This window comes from Chelonia mydas, chromosome 8 (genome assembly GCF_015237465.2).
Source record: "Chelonia mydas isolate rCheMyd1 chromosome 8, rCheMyd1.pri.v2, whole genome shotgun sequence".
Lineage (NCBI taxonomy): Eukaryota > Metazoa > Chordata > Testudines > Cheloniidae > Chelonia > Chelonia mydas.
Genome location: NC_057854.1, coordinates 9,609,367 through 9,629,788, shown reverse-complemented (window position 1 = coordinate 9,629,788; position 20,422 = coordinate 9,609,367). Strand labels below are relative to the sequence as shown.

Below are 20,422 nucleotides of genomic sequence, written 5' to 3'. Positions count from 1 at the left end.
AGAAATGATTGTATATGTTTTTAAACTGTAAAACAACAGTAATGATCATGAATCCTATTTCTTCCCAAGCTTGGATAATGGGCAATGGTTTGATCTTGAGAAATTTTTACAGTACAGGTATAAAATACCTAAAATAGAGGGTATTTATAATGGAAAAATCAATCTTAATTGTAGTAAGGCAAATAATATCATTTCAATAGAACATGTATTCTCCTTCTAAGCAGTCTACTGTATGGCTGTATTTTCATTCCCCCTTGGGGAAAAAGCAATAAGCCATCTGCAAATATTTACCCATGTGAAATCCAGCTGAGATTCTTAAGAAAACATTTGTACTATAGAACAGATAAGATAATTGAAAATGAGATTTCAAGATAATGCTTGAAAAAACGGGAAAGAAAATATCATCCCCATGGCTACTGGTCCTCTCTCCTCCCCGCTTTCTTCTCATTGGTGTTTCCTTCTTCTTAGATTCCAGAGCTTGTTTTATTTCTCAGCAGCCTTTCCACAGTGAGGTGGCTTCAGTTTCCCATTGGAAATCTGAATGAAGCGGCAGTTTGCTCAGGAAGGGAAGAAAGAAAAGTTTAGATCTGGCTTTAGCAGCAGACAGATGCACTTCTGATTTCTTCAGACACAAAGAAGATGTGTTCGCTGACTTTATACGTCACCTGAAAAGGAAAAGAAAATCCGTTAAAAACAGAAGAGTGGAAATATGACTTGAATTTTCCCAACAGGTAAGAAGTCAGTGCATTCATGAACCAAACCATCTGAAGGGGAAAGATCTTTGAAATATGTATTTCAAATAATTATTTTATTCCCCATTTCTTAAATTTAAGGATGACAGGGCAACTTTTTGAAGCTTTTACATTTGTAATGCTTTCAAGTTTAAATCAGATTTTTTTACTGCAACTTTTCCTAATCACTTTGGAGGGAAATATCAAACATTGGAATAATTCACAGCAAACTCAAACAGGGGTGTTTATGTGTTTATTTTTCTTATTCTTATTTTATGTTCATACTAAACTTTTAACTTTCCTTTATTTCTGGATGCTTCAAGAATGTTTCTGCAACAATGAAGGAACAGGGTAAATGGCTTATCATTTGGGATACTATTAAACCTTCTATGTCTGTTTATGATGATGAATTTTTTTAAATGGGTATTGTAGCATGAGAAGTATGTGTCTCAGTATTACAGAGATTAGTTCTCTTAGTAAATATTTAAAGGGGAAAAAAGAATTCCACCTCCAGCCTAAGTCTCAATTCAAGGATGCAAAATATTATGTTAACACTTATGGTTAGTTTAATAATGTTGTTCAATAGAATTAATACATGCTGCACAGCATGGCGGTATAGGTTGTTTTTCCAAGGCATCATTTGCTAGAGATTATGTATTTTTCCAGTTGTCGAAAGAAGAGGGGTGTAAATTACCTTATTGCTGAGGAAATGTTTAAATTACCTTTTGTTATGACATATATGCTAAAATACACTTATTAACCCACATTACCAAGCAACCCAGTAACAATTTCCAGTTATTGGGAATGAAGCTTTTTTTTCCTGGAACAATGACAAAATACAATCAGTGTGCAAAGAGTTAATGAACTGCAACTGCCCACATTACAAGGTCATTAAAAGGACATTCATTGAAGGTAGAAAGTGCCACGGGAGCCCCAGAATCCACACTGAACACAGGAGGAGGACATTCGGCACTTGTTGATACATAATCATTGGCATTTTAATTAGAGATTGTGAAATAGTGGATTAATAAGTAAACATAGTAAATAATGCATAAAACACCACAAAGCTGGCTCAGCCTCATCTCCTGGTGGGCCCATATAGCCTCCCCTGAGAGAGTAGAAGAGACAGCAGAGCAGGGCTTGTTTGTGGTAGTGCATGGATCCTAACTAGATAGGCTCGCACTGCACCCTGTTTGCAAGGAGGCAGGGCCCAGACCTGGGGTCAGGCAGTGGGAGTGGTCAGCACAAGGAGCAGAGGCCAGAGATCCAGAGGATCATCTCATGGACAACAATCCGTCCATACAGCCAGACCCTAGGTCTGTGACCTGTACACACCCTAACACTGGCATCAAGACTCTTTGGATATGTCTACACAGCAACAGGGAGTGAGCCCCCCAGCTTGGGAAGACAGGATCTAGCTAATGCACTAAAATAGCAGTTTGGATGTTGTGGCTTGGGCTCTCAAGCCTAGGGGGCCAGGTGGGCTTGAGAGTCCAAGCCGCAATGTCCCCGCTACTAATTTTAGTGCGCTAGTGTAAGCCTGTCTCCGCAGACTGGGAAGCTCACTCCTTGCTGCTGTGTAGACATATCCATGGTTGCAGTGCAGCTACTGGCTAGCTTTGCTTTCCAGCACACACATCCTTGTGTGTATGAAAACTCTAGTCAGGCAATTACTGCTACTTACAGCAACCGCTACTTATAGTGGATTCCAGGGAAATATGCTTAATTTAGCTCCTGTTCTCCAACTTCTTGCTTCTCCAACTAGCCACATCACCCATTCACATGGGGCCCAATCCTGGAAGCTGCCAAACACCTTCAGTTCTCACTGAAATCACTGAAAATGGAGGGCACATTGGGGGTACAGAGAGAGCTGCCCTCGCATACGCACCCACAGAAGTGACTTCTTGGGATGATAATGCTGTCATGTGGCTATCTTTCCTCACTGGTTGCAGGGGTGCACATAAAGGACCATGGAGGCTATTTCAGCCATTAGGTTGTATTAGCCTCTGAGGAGCATCTTTGCAAATTCCTTCTCCATTCCCTCATACAATCGTACAGTTCCAGGCCAGAGCTTAGTATTATCCCCTTAGCACAGACTTCAACACTCACATTTGGATCAGCAAGGCCATACAAAGCCACATTAGTACAGTCATAATGCCATCCCTCATTCCAACAGGCCTGCACTAGACCCTTCTTTTTATGGGGGTTAGAGTGATTTATCCCCACTTGTGACAGATCTTTCACAAACTTCTAGACTCAGTTGCCTGATCTGAAATGGTAGGACTTATTTCAAACAGAGGTATTTGAAGAAAGCAATCCAAACTAGAATTCTGCACCTAACATTCTACGGGCAGCTGAGAACCTGGGAGTCCTATGGGTCTTGGAGTTATATCACCTCGGTACAATACCCAGCTCAGCTGCAGACTTGTATGATCTAATGCAAGCCACTGAACATCCCTGTGTCTTAGTGACCTAATAAAGATAATGACCTAATAAAGCATTTCACAAAAGTGCAGCATATAAAAGAAAGTATTTGTCATAATTATTTTTCTTTTATTTGTTTTCTCTTAAAATTTATACTGCTTCCTCTTCCTGGCTTTTTCTCAGGGCTATCACAGTGTAATGTTTATTGCTACAGCTGCAGAATGACTGCTTCAGGCTTATTTCCCTCTCTCTCCCAACAAAGGGACTAAGGTGAGTCAAATCAGTGTTGTTTAAAGGGATGTAAATGTACCTAGAGGTTGTGAAAAGCATAGTCTTGAAGAAATGAAAGATGGGCAAGCAACTCTATGTGGTCTATTCTATGTGGTTCTTTTTCTTTCTCAGGTTTGATACACAACCTCTTTCTGCCCAGAAATTCGCTGAGCTTTGGCTTGAGTTCAGCTCTTCTAACTAGTCTCTAACTCCCAATCCATAGATTCATTAATGCTGAACCTGATCTCTCATTTACACCTGTTTTACAACAGTGTAAGTCTATTGATGTCAATAGATTTACACATTCAGATGTGTAAATCAGGAGTAAGTGAGAGGAGAATCAGGTCTTTGTTTCTATAGACCAGACACTGCATTTAGCTACAGTAAGATTCCTTTGTGTTTACCGAACTAGTGCAAATATTAAAGCATGTATCTACAGAAAGGAAGGCGAGAACCTGAGGCTAGCACTCATATGAAGATATTGTTGTATATGTCAAAGATGCTGCCTCCATCTGGTCCATATTCTTCTCTGCTTATATTTAGGGCCAAATGGAGGTGGTCTCTTTGACATCTACACAAGTAGAAAAAGGCATCCAGGATGGAAATCCAGTACACAATCATTGCACCCTGCTCCTGTATTCCACCCTGGACCCATGATGTTCATATTCTACAGACCTCAAAGGTAGTATTCTAGGACAGAACATTGCATGGGGCAGGGTGGTTAATCTAATATGCTTTACCAGATACATTCCCTCTGTTCCCATGTTTGGTTTTTTTTAAAAGATTACTTCTACGCAACAACAGAGCATTGTGCATGAAGTCACAGGCAGACTTCAGCGTATTATAGCATTGCTTAGTAATTTTTGGGTAGTTGGTGCCAGGCCTGAATTGAGCCCTTTGATTGCAGAAGCATGATTCTTTATTCTCCTGATAATCAAAAATGACTGAACCATTTTTGGTCAAACTTTCCAAAAATATGCACCTTTGGGCAGAGAGTGACCCTGCAATAGTTTATCCTGAAAGTGAAACTAAAAAACAAGAGGGTTTGAATGAGAACTGTTATGAAACCATAAATAGAGTGGTCATTGATATTCCTACTACAATATGCTACAATCACTGAACCGTGTGAAGAGAGCCACTGATTCCCTGTAATCGTGAGTGCAGAACCTCAAAAAGGCAGACTCAAACCACTTGTGTCAATCTCTTTGATTTATAGGTTTAACACTAACGTTTTACCATTTGCTTTTGTTTTCAGGATTCTTCAATGCTGTAAGTACTAGTATCAGATCTGCTCAAACAGAGCATCATGAAGAACAAGCATAAAGATTGAATCCTATTAATTATGGTCTTGGGAAGCTCCAAGCAAAATATCTTCTAAATAATTAGGGCCAAAAGATAATCTTTGTATTCTAAATTATGTCCATGGTTTTAGGATTCCTTTATAATGGCGAAACCCACTCAGCATCCTAGTGTGGGTTTGTTTAATCAAACTATTGCAAACAGCAGCAACTCACAGTTTTCACACTTTGATTCATGTCAGCCTTCTTTCCCTGCAGTCTTCTTGCTCATCACGGCTTATACTGTCGTTACAATAGTGGGGCTTTTTGGAAACCTTTGCCTGATTATTATAATAAAACAACAGAAGGAAGCTCAAAATGTTACAAATATTCTGATTGCCAATCTCTCCTTATCCGATGTCTTGATATGCATCATGTGCATTCCTGTCACAGTTGCATACACTTTGATGGACTATTGGATATTTGGCGAGGCTATGTGTAAAATAAGCTCTTTTGTACAAAGTATGTCTGTCACAGTCTCCATATTCTCACTTGTTTTAATTGCTGTCGAGAGGTACCAGTTAATAGTGAACCCACGTGGCTGGAAGCCGAATATTTCACACGCTTACTGGGGAATTATCTTCATTTGGGGGGTTTCCCTTATCATATCCATTCCTTTTTTTATATTCCACCAATTATCTGATGAACCCTTTAAAAATCTCTCTTACCATAGCGATTTCTATATGAACAAAGTTGTTTGCATTGAGGCCTGGCCATCAGTTGCAGAGCGACTGGTCTTTACCACCAGTCTGCTGGTTTTCCAGTATTGCTTCCCACTGGGCTTTATTTTTATCTGCTATCTCAAGATATTTGTATGTCTCCGGCGGAGACATGGTAAGGTGGATGGGATGAGGGAGAATGAGAGCAGACTAAACGAGAGCAAAAGGATTAACATGATGCTTATTTCAATTGTCGTGACCTTTGCAGCTTGCTGGTTGCCTCTAAATATATTTAATGTCATTTTTGACTGGAACTATGAGGTCCTGATGAACTGCCACCATAACCTAGTGTTCACATTGTGCCACCTGGTAGCCATGCTCTCAACATGTATAAATCCTATCTTTTACGGATTTCTCAACAAGAATTTCCAGAAGGATTTAATAGTGTTAATTCACCACTGCAGATGCTTCACATCTCAGGAGGAATATGAGAACATCGCCCTTTCAACCCTAAACACTGATGGATCCAAGGGGTCCTTAAAATTAAATAATACCCCTGTGAATAGCTAAAATAATCCAGCATGACAGTCTCCAAAACTCTGTATTTATTGTAAATTTACTGATTCTTGTTGATTCTTTTGTAGGATTATAAAGGTCTTGAGCTGTTCCCACTAATGCCAGAGGGAGTCTTTGCCATTTAGTTCAGTGGGAGCAGGTAAACTTATTGTGCAAACTGTTCCTTCTAAATAACATTTTGCTTATTAATTCTAGTAAATCACCCCCCAGAAATCCTTTACAGTCAACACTAGTGAAATACCAGCAGTATTAGCGTATCATTTTTAAGCACATGATTTCACTATCAATAATTGGCTCCCTCAGAAATTTTCCACCTCAGTGATACATGTGACATTCCCTGGATAAAATGCTCTCTTCTGCTTCCCCAAGATAATCCATCCATGCCAAGATGCCACCAGTCCTGCCTCTGCCCTGCCCTCTAACCTAGTACCTCTCGACCCCGCTGTGTTTTCCCTGCACCTCACAGAGGCTACTTCAGATGGCCCAACTACATGGCAGCTGTCCCTCACGATGGTGATAGATGCAGCCCCTGGTGGTAGCAGTAGGGGCAGACAGGATGTCCTGCAGCTTCTGACTAGGAGTGGCTGGTCCAGTAGGAAGCAGGTCCCCCTGCTGGGGGGGCAGTTTGGGGAAGGCGTTCCCTTTTGGTTTTTGATGCAAGTGGTCTTCCCTAATTAATGGGGAGGCTTGGGTTTCATGGCCGATGTATGCATGGGGAGGGGTGGAACCAGGTATCCCAGGCTGCTGGAGGGGGAGCTAGGTCAGGCGATGAGATTCCTCTGGGTAGAAATGGCAGGTCAGGGACAAGTGGGGAAGGAACCCAGATTTTCAGATTCAGATCTGGGGCTGGGAAGGTAGGCATTGCAAGGTGATGGGGGGAGGCAGCCAGCAGCAGCCGCAGGACTTCCATTCAGTACAGCAGTAGCTTGTCCTGCCTCTTCTCCTTTCCTCCTTGTGCAATGCTGGAGCAGCAGCAAGGATCAGGAGTGCAGGGATTACATGGTGTGTGCTCCATTGGCTCTGAGCAGAGCTTGTTGGGGGAGAAACAGGAGAGGAGTGCTCATTGGAGCAGATCCCACAGCACTGGTGGACGCACCCGTCGCACGACGGCTGTCAGAGGCTGCAGCCGCCAGCACAGTCCTAGTGCTGAGAATGCTGACAACCAGAGCTGGCCTTAGCATTTTCAAGTTCTGTTCTACGCAGGCTCTTCTGCTGCGCTCATCACTGTAGCTCTAGTCAATGTGACTACACATCTATCTAAGCTGGCCTGTTAAACCATTTTTAGTTACCCCTCCGTCCACCAGTACCTGACTCCTGTATCTTGTTGTTACAGCAGTATGGGTACAGATGGACCAATGGTTTTCTGAGGGGTTAGGAAGATCATTCTTTGGGATATGTCCTTACCTCACTTATTTTACATAAAAAGTGAGTCTGGGGAAAGCTTCGTTAGGGTCTCTCAACCCTCTCTCTGCTTCTCGCTTTCAGCCCTAGCGAGTACTTTCCTTTGTTTTATATCCACTTGCGCTGGTTTGCAGTTTCCAGACTTTGTTCACAATGAAAAGAGCGAGAGACTTAATTTTTGTTTTTAAATGAAAGTTGAGATGGGCCCCAAATGAGCCTCTGCAAGTGCCACCCAGCTCACCAGTATTCAAAATGAAAAATGCATATAGCATTTCTTTTATTTGTATTGTATTCTACTTTCTTTCTCCAGCACAAGTTGTAGGCGTCTGTTATAAACACCATAGATTCTGAAAACAGGCTCTTTAGAACAGCTATTATCAAACCAACTATGAATTCATAATTACTCATTGGCTTCAGCTACTTATACAGATGAAAACATGTTTGCCTTTGGATAGAAAATTTGTTTTGTGCTTTAGTTTCAGAAATATCCACCCCCATCCCTGCGTGTTAGTAAGCGATAATCCACAAAAGGCTTCTGGGTAAGAGAGGGTATTTTTTGTTTGCCATGTATATCCTGTTCAAACTGGCTTTTGCTACAATGCAGTGCATGGAAGACTACAGCTGTAAAATTAATGTTTTTTAATTAAAACATATTTTAAAAGTTAAGACATACTGAATATACTCTCTATCCACCTTTATGGCGCCATCACAGAATCAATTAGGAATGTCCTAATGGCAATAATTAGCGAGTTTAAATGGGGACAGCTAAAATGCTAGACTGATATTCACCAGCACATTACTCCATTTTTCTTTTCCCGTTTGGATTATTGTTGTATAATTATTGTTGTATAATCTCTACCACTGGTTTCAGAGTAGCAGCCGTGTTAGTCTGTATTCGCAAAAAGAAAAGGAGTACTTGTGGCACCTTTGTTAGTTTCTAAGGTGCCACAAGTACTCCTCTTCTTTTCTCAACCATTCTGGCTAGTTAGCACAGATATGTGTATGTCAGAAAAGGCTGTCTTCCTCACTGATCAATATCTCTATGTTCAGTGACCTCTAAATGCTAAATATATGACCTCAGTCTTGCAGTGGCAACTGATTGTGATGTCATAAACACAGAATTAGGTTTCACAGCAGGATGTACTGAGAGTGACTTTTTTATCTTAATTTTTTTTTAATTTGAGAGAGATATTTTCAGACTTATTTTGACCCAGCTGTCACCAGGCATATTTATGCCTTTGTCACTTTCTAGACTGACTACGGTTATTTACTATAATTTAGGCAGTCTGAACACCATTTAAAAAACTCCAGTTATTCTAAGACTGACATTCTTAATTACTATACTAATTCAAAAAGTATTACCCTCATTTTTAGTCACAAGAGAAGTTCATAATAATTTTCAAAACAATTTTTTTTAAAAGTCCCAAACTACTACAGAACTTTCATGATTCTGGCCTAACGTAGCTAATAACCTGATCTTTTATTCACTTTTACTGCAGCTCACATTTTAAGTCCCCAAGAACAGGGATATTAACTTTCTCCAGCTATAGACTGAAGATTGTAAAGGACAGAGCATTTCAGGGTTCAGCGTGTCTCAGGGCAAAAAGTGTGTATACAAGTTCTAAAACAGCTTAAGTACAGTTTGGTTCTCTGAAGACTTGCAGATTATCTGAGAGTATGTCTACCCTAACCATAACTGAGGATCTGTCTACACTAGAAATGCTACTGAAATGTGCTGTTGTAGTGTAGACACTTACTACAATGATGGAAGGGGTTCTTCTGTCACTATAATAAATCCACTGCTTCAGCTGATTCTTCCATTGACCGAGTGTTGTCTGCGCTGGGGCTCAGGTTGGCTTAACTATGTATCTCAGGGGTGTGATACAGCTAGGTCAACCTAACCTTCCTGTGTAGACCAGTCCCGAGTTCTGTAGACTAGAGCACAGTGGGTCTTATAAAGCATCTTTTAAAGTGCGCTCATGAAAGCTCTTGGAATACTGTACGCATTTTACAAATCCACACGGGCTGTGGGAGCTCTGCCTGAGCGAAGAGTGCAGGACTGGGCCCTATATTGTTGTAAACCATTAATTCTTCTCTGATGACAGTAGGCATTTAAATATGGTTTAATAACTAAGGCTATGTCTACACGTAAACACTACAGCAGCACAGGGACAGCGCTGCAGCTGCACAGCTGAAATACTTCAGCGCAGATACTTAGTACAGCGGCAGGAGGGATTCTCCCATTGCTGTAGGTAATTCACCTCCCCAAGAGACAGTAGCAGCTAGGTTGATGGAAGACTCTTCTGTCGACCCCGGGGGTAGGTCGGCTTACCTACCTCTCTCAAGGATGTGGATTTTTCACATCCCAACAGAGATGTAGCTATGTCAACATAAAGTTTCAGTATAGACTAGCCCTAAGTTTTAGGAGTTGCCAGATAACATTTAGCTATTTCAATACTGACATAAACATGCCTTGTGATTGGGTTAATTCCTAAAACCATCACGATTGATCACGGTGTCCGGCTTCAGTGAAAAGAATTTACATCCAAATTGTAACATGCTCCCTGGTGTATATTGCACTGTGAAAGTTACCTGTATTCTGTCATTTACTATGTGTTTGTACAGCCTTAGAACAGTGGGACTGTGACTAGTTGAGACTTCTCAGTACTGCTAAAACATAAATGTTAACTGATATTAATAATACTTTATGCTCAAGACCACCTTTTTGAAGACAGCTTAGTGTACTTGTAACAATTTGCAAGAATGGTGTAAATGTTTCCTGAGTCACTCTGAGCAGGAAGGAGACCTGGTCTCAAATGTATTAGGGCTTGATCCCACTGAAGTCAATGGCACTGCTCTCATGAGTAAGTACTACTCACATGAGTAAAAGTTGCAGAATTAGAAACACCATAATCAAAGACTTGAGTGACACATCTGGATTGAGTGGCTGCACGATAATTACAGAAGTGTACTAATTAATCAAGAATAATGTATCTGAAGTAGGAAGTGAATTTTTAGGTTATTCGTCCATAACTGCGTACATCAGCCCTGTGCACCAAAAGTAGCTAATGTACTTCCAAAGAAAATAACTAAATAGTTGTTAAGGACTAAGGGTGTGATCCAGACAGATACTTAGGCACCCAAGCCCCATTTTTAGGCCCCTCTGTGATCCACAAAACTCCCACTCAGCTGCCACCTAATCCTGTAAATGCCTAAACTCACTGAGTGCCTACGTTTTTTCCTCTGGGCATGCTCACTGCGGACTCCCTCTGGGCGCCCAGGTACCTATCGCCTGCCTCAGTATACAAAGTACTGCCTCATGACGGACATCCAGACACACATCTCCTTCCCAAGCCCCGGAATGAGTCACAAACTGGGGAAGAAAGGTGTTCGGCCACCTGTGGTGTGCGGGGACCCGATCTGGTAGGGAACCTGTGAGCATGCTTACCAGATCAGGCGCCTCAGTCGTGCTCATACGAAACAGCCGGGGGCGGAGGAGGCAGGGGGAAGGACATCCCTTAGAACTTCTAGTCTAGTGGATAGGATACTCACCCAGGGTGTAAGAGACCCCTATTCAAGTCCTGAGGGGGAGAAGCGTTTTGAACAGGAATCTGCCACCCCTCATCCACTCACTGTATAGGGAGCTTAAACACCTAATTCAGACTTTGTGGGTCATGCCCGTTCCTGTGATTTTTCTAGGTACCATGACATTCAGGGCTGCAACACCAAAGTCCCTTTGTGGATGTCTCCCCAAAACTGTCTATATGTGAAATGGGTCCTGTTGAGGACATAGGCAAATCTCCCATTAGCTTCAATGGCATAGATTCTCAACTGGCATAGATCACTGAGTTCCAGTTATTTGAATCAAGCCATGTTGATTTACTCCAGCTCAGAGACTGGCCCAATGGGAGTTCTGGCTGCATAAGGAGCGCATGGTCAGACCCACTTTCATTAATATTGCTGGACACAGCAGGCTTAATCAAAGTAGGTAGCGTATACACTGGGGGAAGGTGGACCAGATTCTTCTGTCAGTTATAGAGGTAAGAAATCCAGGGTAATTTCATCATCTCACCGAGCGATAAAGTAACTCTGTTACATCTGTGTAACTGACAGCAGATCCAGCCCAGAAACTTGACTTCTCTCACAGATTCCAGGGCCAGTATAAAAAGCCACCTGGAGCTGTTGCAAAATCTGAAAAATCATTGGTCAGGCTACAAAAAAAAAGATCAAAACTGTAAACACTAGATTGCCTAGGCTTGGTCTATCCACACCCCTGAGCCATGTAGTTATACTGACCTATCCCCCAGAGTAGAGCACACTATGTGTAGAAAAGCGCTCGTGCCAACATAACTCCCACCTCTCCTCAGGGAGGTGGAGTACCTACGTCAACAAGAGAAGCTCTCCCACTGGCACAGATAGTGTCTTCACTAAGCACGACAGAGCCTCAGCAGCACCGGTGCAGCACTGTAAGTGTAGACAAGCCGCCAGTCAGTTTTCATTGTGGGACTGTCTACACTTGAAATGGCACAGCAGCACAGCTGCAGTGTAGACACTACCTACCCTGACGGGAGGGGTTCTCCCATCAGCACAGGTAATCCACCTCGAGAGGCGATAGCTAGGTTGATGGAAGAATTCTTCAGTAAACCTAGCGCTGTTTACTCCTGGGATTAGGTCAGTTTAACTGCATCACTCAGGGCTGTGGATTTTTCACACCCCTGAGCAATGTAGCTATAACAAAGTAAATTCTCCACGTAGACCAGTCCTGAGAGTCAATCCGTATTATTAGCATCTGCTACATTCCTTTTTTAGGCCTGGCCTACACTAAAAAGTTAGGTCAGCCCTGCCCTTAGGTTTCATTGTACTCTTCACAGCTTCAGTAGCCTCGTTTGAAAAAACATTCATGTGCAGATACATTTGCACGTGACAGACACATTGGACCAGATTCTATCCGCCGATCCTGGCCACTTCACACCACTGAGGTGGCAGTAAGTGGCTAGCTGAGAATTCCCCTGGTATGAAGAAGTTCTCAGCTGGATCAATCTAGCATAGCTGGCTCATCTGACAACTGTTCCCCCTACTCCAGTCCAGGGCCACGTTGGGGTTCGGCGGCACGAACTTGTGCTCTATTAGTTTTTATTTGGCGTATGGTCCCTTGGGGATCAGAGCGCGCTGGCATAAGTTTTAGAACTGCATAGAGGCTTCTTATTCATGTCAGGATCAGGACAGCTTGATCCTTAAGGAGCCATAACCAGCTCTCTCCCTGCCCTCTTCTCTCCTGGACTGAGTAGATCTCACTGCTGGAGAGAATCTGGGCCTTCCAGAGTACAGCAATGTCCTTTGGAGAGAGGAGGATCCTCCAAATATTTAATCTTTCCAGGATTTGCCTTCTGTTTTTTTTTAAATTTAGCTATTAATTTATACAAGAACACAATGTTCATCTAGAAATAGCCCATTTTCTGTCTGGATATACAATGCATCTTATGGAGCCAAACGAGCAGCTACCACAGTTGCAGATGTAAGAAACTTTCTGTTATTACGACTACACTTTCCATCCTCCTCCTGACCTCCTCCAAGGCCAACCAGCTGATCTTGACATAGTGGGGTGGACTAAAGCATTAAGAAGCAAACAGTGAGGGAGGGGGGCATTGGGAGGAAAGGTAAGGCTCTCTCACAAACTGGTTTGTGGAATAAGGCCCCAGTCCTGCCGCAAACACTTGTATACATGCTGAACTTTATTATGCTGACTGAGTAGTCCTGTGAGCAAGCAAGGGAGTGAGGGAGCTGCCCTGCAGGAGTCTTGAAGCCTGGTGCAGGCTTCGTACTTGAGCCAACCAAAGATATCTGGCACTGGGAAGAGGCTGGTACCTTAAGCAATTGAGTTCTTGATATAAGAGAGCCTGAAGCAGCCCCGGGAAGGAGCAGCAGATGCTAGGAAGTCTGCTAGGGAGTCAGTTCTGAGCAGGCTCAGAGTGGATGGCCTCTTAAGAGTGATGAAAGACTCTGTGAAGGAAGATTTTTTTGCTCACCCAGGCTGTGCACAGGGACCTCTGGACATGAGGGAGTGCATGGGTGGCAGCCAGCTTCTTTACAAGTCCCATTGTGGAACTCCTCAGGGTAGTAAAATTAAGCATGTATGTAAGTGCTTGTTGCAGGATCAGGGCCTAAGAGTTGGAAACCTCTATAAATTTAAAGCTTTTCATGCTAGTGTCTAACAGATAAAAATGCCTAAATTCTTCTAATACTGTGTGCTTAGAAATGTCTCTCTTTAAATTATATATAGCCCATTTTAATTTGACAAGTATTGCGTAACTTTGCCTTGTTCTCCGAAACAGCGGTTTCCTAGGAAGTTACGAACAAGACCATAAATGTCCTATTAATAGAGCTTTTTTATGCACAATTTGGAGCTTGAAATAAGCACAAAGGAAAGCCCTATACATTTTACAGTGATCTTCTTTGGCACTCAGTGGTTTAAATTCAGAGGTGACAAACGATACCGCAAGTTGTACGTCAGTGAGTGGGCAGACGTTGGTGTCAATGCATCACAGGAGCAGAAACGTACTGATGGAGCAGGAAAAGCAATGAACGTAAACTTTATTCTACACATTCTTATATCCACTTAGGTTTTTTCCTGGCACAAACCTACCTTGCCTCTTCATTTTGTAATTTATAATCACAGGTCCCTGTGCTGATTTATTGTGAATGGCTCTCTCTCTCTGGCCCAGAGGGAGTGCAAATAACATCATGCATGAATTAACCAGCAAAAGGCAATTGAGGATTGATACAGCCAGTCCCCTTCTCCTCCCATTTTTTTTTAATCATGGGAAAGATATTTCATTTATTAAAAATGAATCTGAAGTACCTAGCAACCAAAGAGTGAACACATCCAATCTGCGTCCATGACGTAGCAGCTACATTACCATTCACTGTGTGGTCCCTGAATCAAAGAAATCTGCTGCTGCTGATGGCTGAATTATATCCATGAGCTTTTTATTCTTGCTACATAGATAATACATTTGCTAGAGCATTTTGTTGGTATATCATGTCATTCTCATCAGAGCTAAATTAAGTAACCATTTTTGTCAAATCTTATCACACTTGCATAAAAAAATGCTCTTCATTACCCAGGTGGAAGCACTTTGAGCACTGAGATTGCTTCAAAATGAAATGTTAATAATAATTGTGCCTTGATTTCTTCACACTACTATTTCTTATGGCTTCATTTGGATGAAGTGTTGACAGTCAGACTCTGCTTTGAACAAATATATCTTCTATCCAGAGTTTAGGGGGCAGAGGAGTATGTGTGGGTATGGTGTGGTAAAAGATTTTGGGTCAAATCATCTCTAGATAAGCACATGTCACTTCATTGGCTCCAAAGAGCTGTGCCCATATGTGATATTACCTACATATTACATGCACTGCCCTTATCTGGGGTCTGATTCAACTTCCGGTGAAGTCACTCGGAGCCTATCTATTGGCTTTGATAGGAACTGGATCGGACATAGAAATTATTTACTTTGAATGCATAAGCAACACAGAATGATCTTTGGTGTAAATTAGTGTTGTGGTCATAACTGTGGCAATATGCAGTATATGGACACCATTCAAATCCCACTTTATCACAATGACATGTCTCCACATTGGATAATACTGACCATCAAATATATTTGTACTGAGTGATGTACAAAGTTGTATCAGTTTTGTGCACTAGAATGTGAAACTTTGTAGTCCCATGTAATAGAGTAGTTTGAGTTCCATCTGGGAGGCTGAAAACAGCACAAGAGAACCCCTGGCCTTTGAAACAAGCAGTTTCCCTGCATGAAGCAAGTAGGGATATTTGCAGTCTAGAGCTCTTGCTAAATGTGAGCAAAGCAGTTCCAGTGATGTTCAGCTAAAAACAAATGGTGTCAAAGATATTGTGTTAAGATATTCCAGTCACAAGGGCCACATTAGCACTGAGAGAGACAGAATGTCCATGTAGAAGGTATAAATATATATCTCATGGCTCCTGGTCAGTTTGACTGTAAGTGTATGTAACTTGAGTTAAACATTTGGAAAACTCTGTCCACTGTAAGGACTAGGTTCCCTCAAACTGTAAGCACAACTGGATATTGTCTGTAAAAATGTACATGTGCAAATGCAGTGTCATTTTAAACGGGTTACTGAAACGCTTTGAGTGACATTTGTATATTGACTAATAAATGTTATGTCTGTATGAAACCAATCCATGTTGCCTGGCTGGTAAATATTATTCAGTTTAACTTTAATATTGTAGTGCAATAAAACTGTTCTTGGAAACCAGTTTTGGATTTGATATATCCATGTTTCGGATGATCTTGTTGTTAGTCATCTTCCTTTGTTATCAATTATTTCCAGAAGTGACAATGGCTCTAAACTCGTCTGAAAATTTCAGTGTTTTGAGTACTTATATCTAGAGTTAAATTCTAATAGCAACAGAACTTAATGCTCCCAGGTGTGGACAATACTAAAGACAAAGGTTCCTGATGAATTCATACCCTCAGGGTAGAAGAACCTCCTTTGCTGCTGGAACTTTGTAATTGGGGGCAAAGATCATTCATGCCTTTAGGATACTGTTTCTCTTTGAGATATACCATGTACACTAAATATTGGATTCCCCCTTGTCTGGACCTTTTCTTTTTAAGCTCTATCTTTATTTAGGAAGTTTGAACAGGTTTACAAATTCTAGCCATGTAAATATCAGAGACATTACAATAATCATTACAATAGTGAGTGATAGACAGAGGGTTTATTTTTAATAACAGTGTATTGAGCAATCTACCCGTAGCACAAAGTATTGGAAGTGCGCCTCTGAATACTGTGTTGCAGACCAATTATATTGACTTTTGGCACACATCCAGGTCCTAGGGTAGCCTCCAGTACTGTTCTAAATCATTGGTAACTCAATGGAGGGGAGAAGATACAACAGTTTTTCCTTCTCCCGTTCAAGGTGATAGGTGAATTTAGGGAGGAGGGACTCAGAGAGAGTGCAGAAAAGGAAGAAGTTGTGGTTCAAAGGTAACAGTGGGACACAATAAGATTTGGTTTTGTATGGCCTCTTTCTTAAAGGTGCAATTCCAAATTGCCTTACAGAAGTAAAGGATATATTATATGAATTACAGAAGATAATGGTGCAATAGAGAAACTGGACAAAATTCAGACCCTATGTAAGCATCTGCTGCAGTGGTATTGCATCTGCTTAGCCCAGGTCTGACTCTGGCCCAGTGGCTAGTGAATAAATTAAAGCATTCAGTCATCAAGCCAACAACGGTGAGAAGTTAACTGAAATGGCTTTGGGAGCTAAGGAAAGGTCTGAGTGAAGCAGAAAGAGCCACTGCCAGGGAATAAAGTTCTTGGGGAGGGAGAGTGGTTTGTTAGCCAAGATACTGTCCTGGGACTCAAGAGACTGGAGGTCAATTTCTAGTTCTGTCACAGACTTCCTCTGTGACCTTGGGTAATTCATTTAATCTCTCCATGCTTCAGTTTCCCCTCTATAAAACGATGAGGTTAACACATCCTCTCCGTTTTGTATATTCAGATAATATGCTCTTCCGAGCAGAGACGGCCTCTTACTGTGTGCTTGTGGAGTGTCTAGCACAACAGTGCCCTGATCTCAATTACTGCTTCTAAGAGCTACTGAAATATAAATAATAATAATGGAGGGCTTTGTACTAAGGATGATTTCTCTCTGGTGCATTCATTAACAGACCCTGTTTTCATCTAAGGCTCCACAAGGGAAATTTTGTTCCCTCCCCTAGGCCCATCATTATGGTTAAGTGACATGATATTTAACACAGTTCTTAATTATGATGGCAAACACTTGATTAGACTGAACTTCAAAAACCAGGGGGAGGGGGGGGACTGAAGACTCCTCTGGGAAAAGAGCACAGTGCAGAGAAAGACTTTCAACACCAAACTCTGCAAGCAGCAGGCACAACGACAGCGGATGTGCTTCAACGCCACTTTATAGACTTCAGCCTGGTCGACACCTAAAACTTAGGTTGACATAGCTACATCGTTCCAGGGTGTGAAAGATTCACATGCCAAGAGACGTAGGTAACCGATCTAACCCCTGGTATAGACACCACTACGTCAATGGAAAAATTATTCTGTCGACGTAGCTACCGCCTCTTGATGGGGTGATTTACTACAGTGGTGGAAAAAACCTTTCCGTCACTATAGCGAGTGTCTACAGTGGCATAGCTACAGCACTGCATCCGTGCCATAGACATGCTTTAATCATTATAAAGTGACACTGTCCTTTCAAGCCTATGCTAGCGAGCTGCTTTAAAATACTCCGATGACAATGCTAGAATTGTCCGCAGTGTTGCTGTAGTCGTGTTGGTGCCACGATAAGAGAGAGACGAGGATGAGGGTGAGGGAATATCTTGTATTGGTCCAACTTCTATTGGTCAGAGAGACAAGTTTTTGAGCTTACACAGAGCTCTTCTTCAGGTCTCTGGAGCATGAAAGCGTGGCTTTTTCACCAGCAGAAGTTGGTCCAATAAATGCTAGAATTATCTGGTCTACAGTTACTCATTTTTAAACAATGTGTGCTGTGGCAGGTCGGGTGCAGTGGCGTGCGTCTGTAATCCCAGCTACTTGGGAGGCTGACGCTGGCCGATACCTCAGGGTGCTGGGCTGCCGTTCGGGTGTCTGGTGCCACTGACAGCCTGGCCAGCAGGTGGCTGAAGGACTGGCTAAAAAGCGGTGTCCAAATACGTTCGCCACTAGCCACATGTGGCTAATAGGCTATTGAATTGTGGCTAATGCATGTGGCTTTTTTATAATGTGGCTAATAAGAAAAATTCAAAACCACAAGTGTGGCTAGCACTGAATTTCTGTTGGACACCACTGGGCTAGAACACATGAATGATGTGCTGTGATTGGCACTCTCTCTGTGAGGGCTGATGGACCGATCGATCAAGGTGGTCTGTGGCAAATGCCTTGGTTTCAATACCGATTCACTGACTTTTTCAACACCGATTTCATAGGCTTTTCTATTAGTCACAACTGATTTACATAACTTGATGTAAATGTCACCTGTATGGAATTACGTTCTGCATGCCCCAGAGTTCATCTTGCCCTTATCTTTGAGGATTAACAAAACTACTTTTTTCTTTAGGTAAATTGTGGCATTCTAATAGTTTTATAAAGTCAATTTAGTTCTTTAATCAGATAAACCTACTCTAGGCAGAAGAGGTTCTTAAACTTTTCTAGATCCCTACCTCATGTTTAGTCACGCACCACTATGCCTCCTTGTCATGTCCCTTGTGACGTGAAGAGACAGAATTCAGCTTTACTCAACACAAAAGGGTCTCTGCTGGGCCCTCACGGGCCTTGCTTTCTAGCTTGCCTACATCACTCAGGCTGCATGATATTACCACACAGGCTCTGTCTAAGTCCTGTCCCCGAATAAGTAATTGTGGGATAGGTTGCCGATTATACTACTCTCCTCTGCGGCTCCCCTGAATTCTTTGTGCCATTTCCCACAATATTTTATGAACAGCAATGTGGGAATTGTTGTAGAGATCTGGGTGCCATTGCTGGCATCTGAGGAGGATGGGTTTCAACTAAGTGAGCAAATGTGCCCTTGGGAAGACCTGGAGTACAGAATGGGAGAAGAATTAGAACCACACACCACATCCCACGAAAAACCTGTTGGCAATCACCTTGGGGACCATGTCCCCCTTCATGAAAATCACTAGTATAGCTAATGGTCCAGTTCTCCGTATCCAACTTCAGTTTCCAGACTCCTACGGTGCTTATCGCTACAAAGTTATTGCAAGTGTTTTCTTGGTGACATTATGTTGGAAAAAACACATCTTTTAAAAATATATCCATTCTAAACTACTGATGGGTCCAACCAGAACTCCAAATCTGAATGCTCCCAGACTGTGAGGAAGTCTGAATCAGACTACAAACCTCACAGCTGGCCCAAACCTCAGACACAAGGGTTTCCAAACTTTGGTGGACTTCTGATCCAGCTCTGAAGTTTGTGGTTTGGGCCCATCTCAAGGAACAACACACTGTGGCACCCATTCAAATTATGTGCAATCCTACAAAGCATCCCACTTGGGAACCTTAAACCCTTTGTACTGCCACAGCTATTTACTAATTTAACAAGTAGAGAAGTACCATAGAGAAATGTAATATATTCATTAAAATCCTACAAATAATAAAATATAACCACTCATTAGTTCACGAAACCTACTCACAAAATTCGTACTCTGGCCATACTGTTTGGTTATTTACTGGTCACCGAGTAGGAGAGAGAACTTTTCCAGATGTTAAAACAATGGAGTTCCTGCCTCTTCTTAAAGAGATGGAACAACTGTCCTTACCAAGAAGTAAAAAGCTACCTTGAAAATCTGAGTCTATTGTTGAATAATCTCCCTTCAGCTCCTGTGCCGCAGAAGTGAATGCCAAGTAGATGGATGTCTTTCTTTCTTTCTTTCAGGGTGGGGAGAATGATGACTTTTCTCTGGCTGAAGCACAGGCTAAAGTACCCCTACCATGGAAGATGTTCCCAGGGGTCTAGGAGGAGCAGTATGTTGAAGATATTAGGAAGGTTTTGGAAGAAAAATAGGGCATAATATAATAAGGCTCACATTAGTTCTAAACAGAATTACAAACTGAAAATCCATTTAGCATCGCACAGGCTGGCTGTTGCCTGGACTGTAAGGACCAGCTTCTTTTATAATTGCTACATATGTGTCTAGCACAGTATCTTTGTACCGTGTTGTATACAGACACAAAATGCTCAGAAGTGTTTACAATCTGTATCAGAGAAAATAAAAATAACAGACCGAGGGAGAGAGGAAGGAGAAGGGGGGATTTAAATGAAAGTGAGGGGAGTCGCACTATGTTGCCAATGAATCTAATACCCTTCAGCTCCAGCCTCCAGTTACAACCCCTAACGTTATGCTTAGTATTTTCTACTTTCCTCATTGCATTGGTGGGGTGAGGGGCTCTCTTTGCCCCAATGGGTCCCTGACTCCCATCCATG

The 20,422-nt window shown here is 42.1% G+C and overlaps 1 protein-coding gene and 1 long non-coding RNA gene across 3 annotated transcripts in view; one reads left to right on the top strand and one right to left on the bottom strand.

The window, feature by feature from the left end:
* LOC122466856 overlaps positions 1-20,422 on the bottom strand; it is a 108,490-nt gene that overhangs the window by 4,709 nt on the left and 83,359 nt on the right. The window contains exon 3 of the long non-coding RNA XR_006292750.1: positions 292-665. This is a non-coding gene — a long non-coding RNA (uncharacterized LOC122466856). The remainder of the gene's footprint in view (positions 1-291; positions 666-20,422) is intronic.
* LOC102945835 (neuropeptide Y receptor type 6-like) lies at positions 606-8,226 on the top strand. Of its 2 annotated transcripts, none has more exons than XM_007053613.4 (3): positions 606-731; positions 3,339-3,425; positions 4,681-8,226. In XM_007053613.4, exon 3 carries the CDS (start codon positions 4,870-4,872, stop codon positions 5,989-5,991), a length of 1,122 nt encoding a protein of 373 aa, XP_007053675.3. In that variant the 5' UTR covers positions 606-731; positions 3,339-3,425; positions 4,681-4,869; the 3' UTR covers positions 5,992-8,226. The 2 variants fall into 2 exon arrangements, with proteins under 2 accessions (XP_007053675.3, XP_043408994.1); XM_043553059.1 differs by lacking the exon at positions 3,339-3,425 and adding an exon at positions 3,969-4,107 and having other exon boundaries at positions 610-731.

What these genes read in the sequence shown, in the direction of transcription:
- LOC102945835 (XM_007053613.4), top strand. Translation starts at nt 4,870, where the DNA reads ATGGCGAAACCCACTCAGCATCCTAGTGTGGGTTTGTTTAATCAAACT.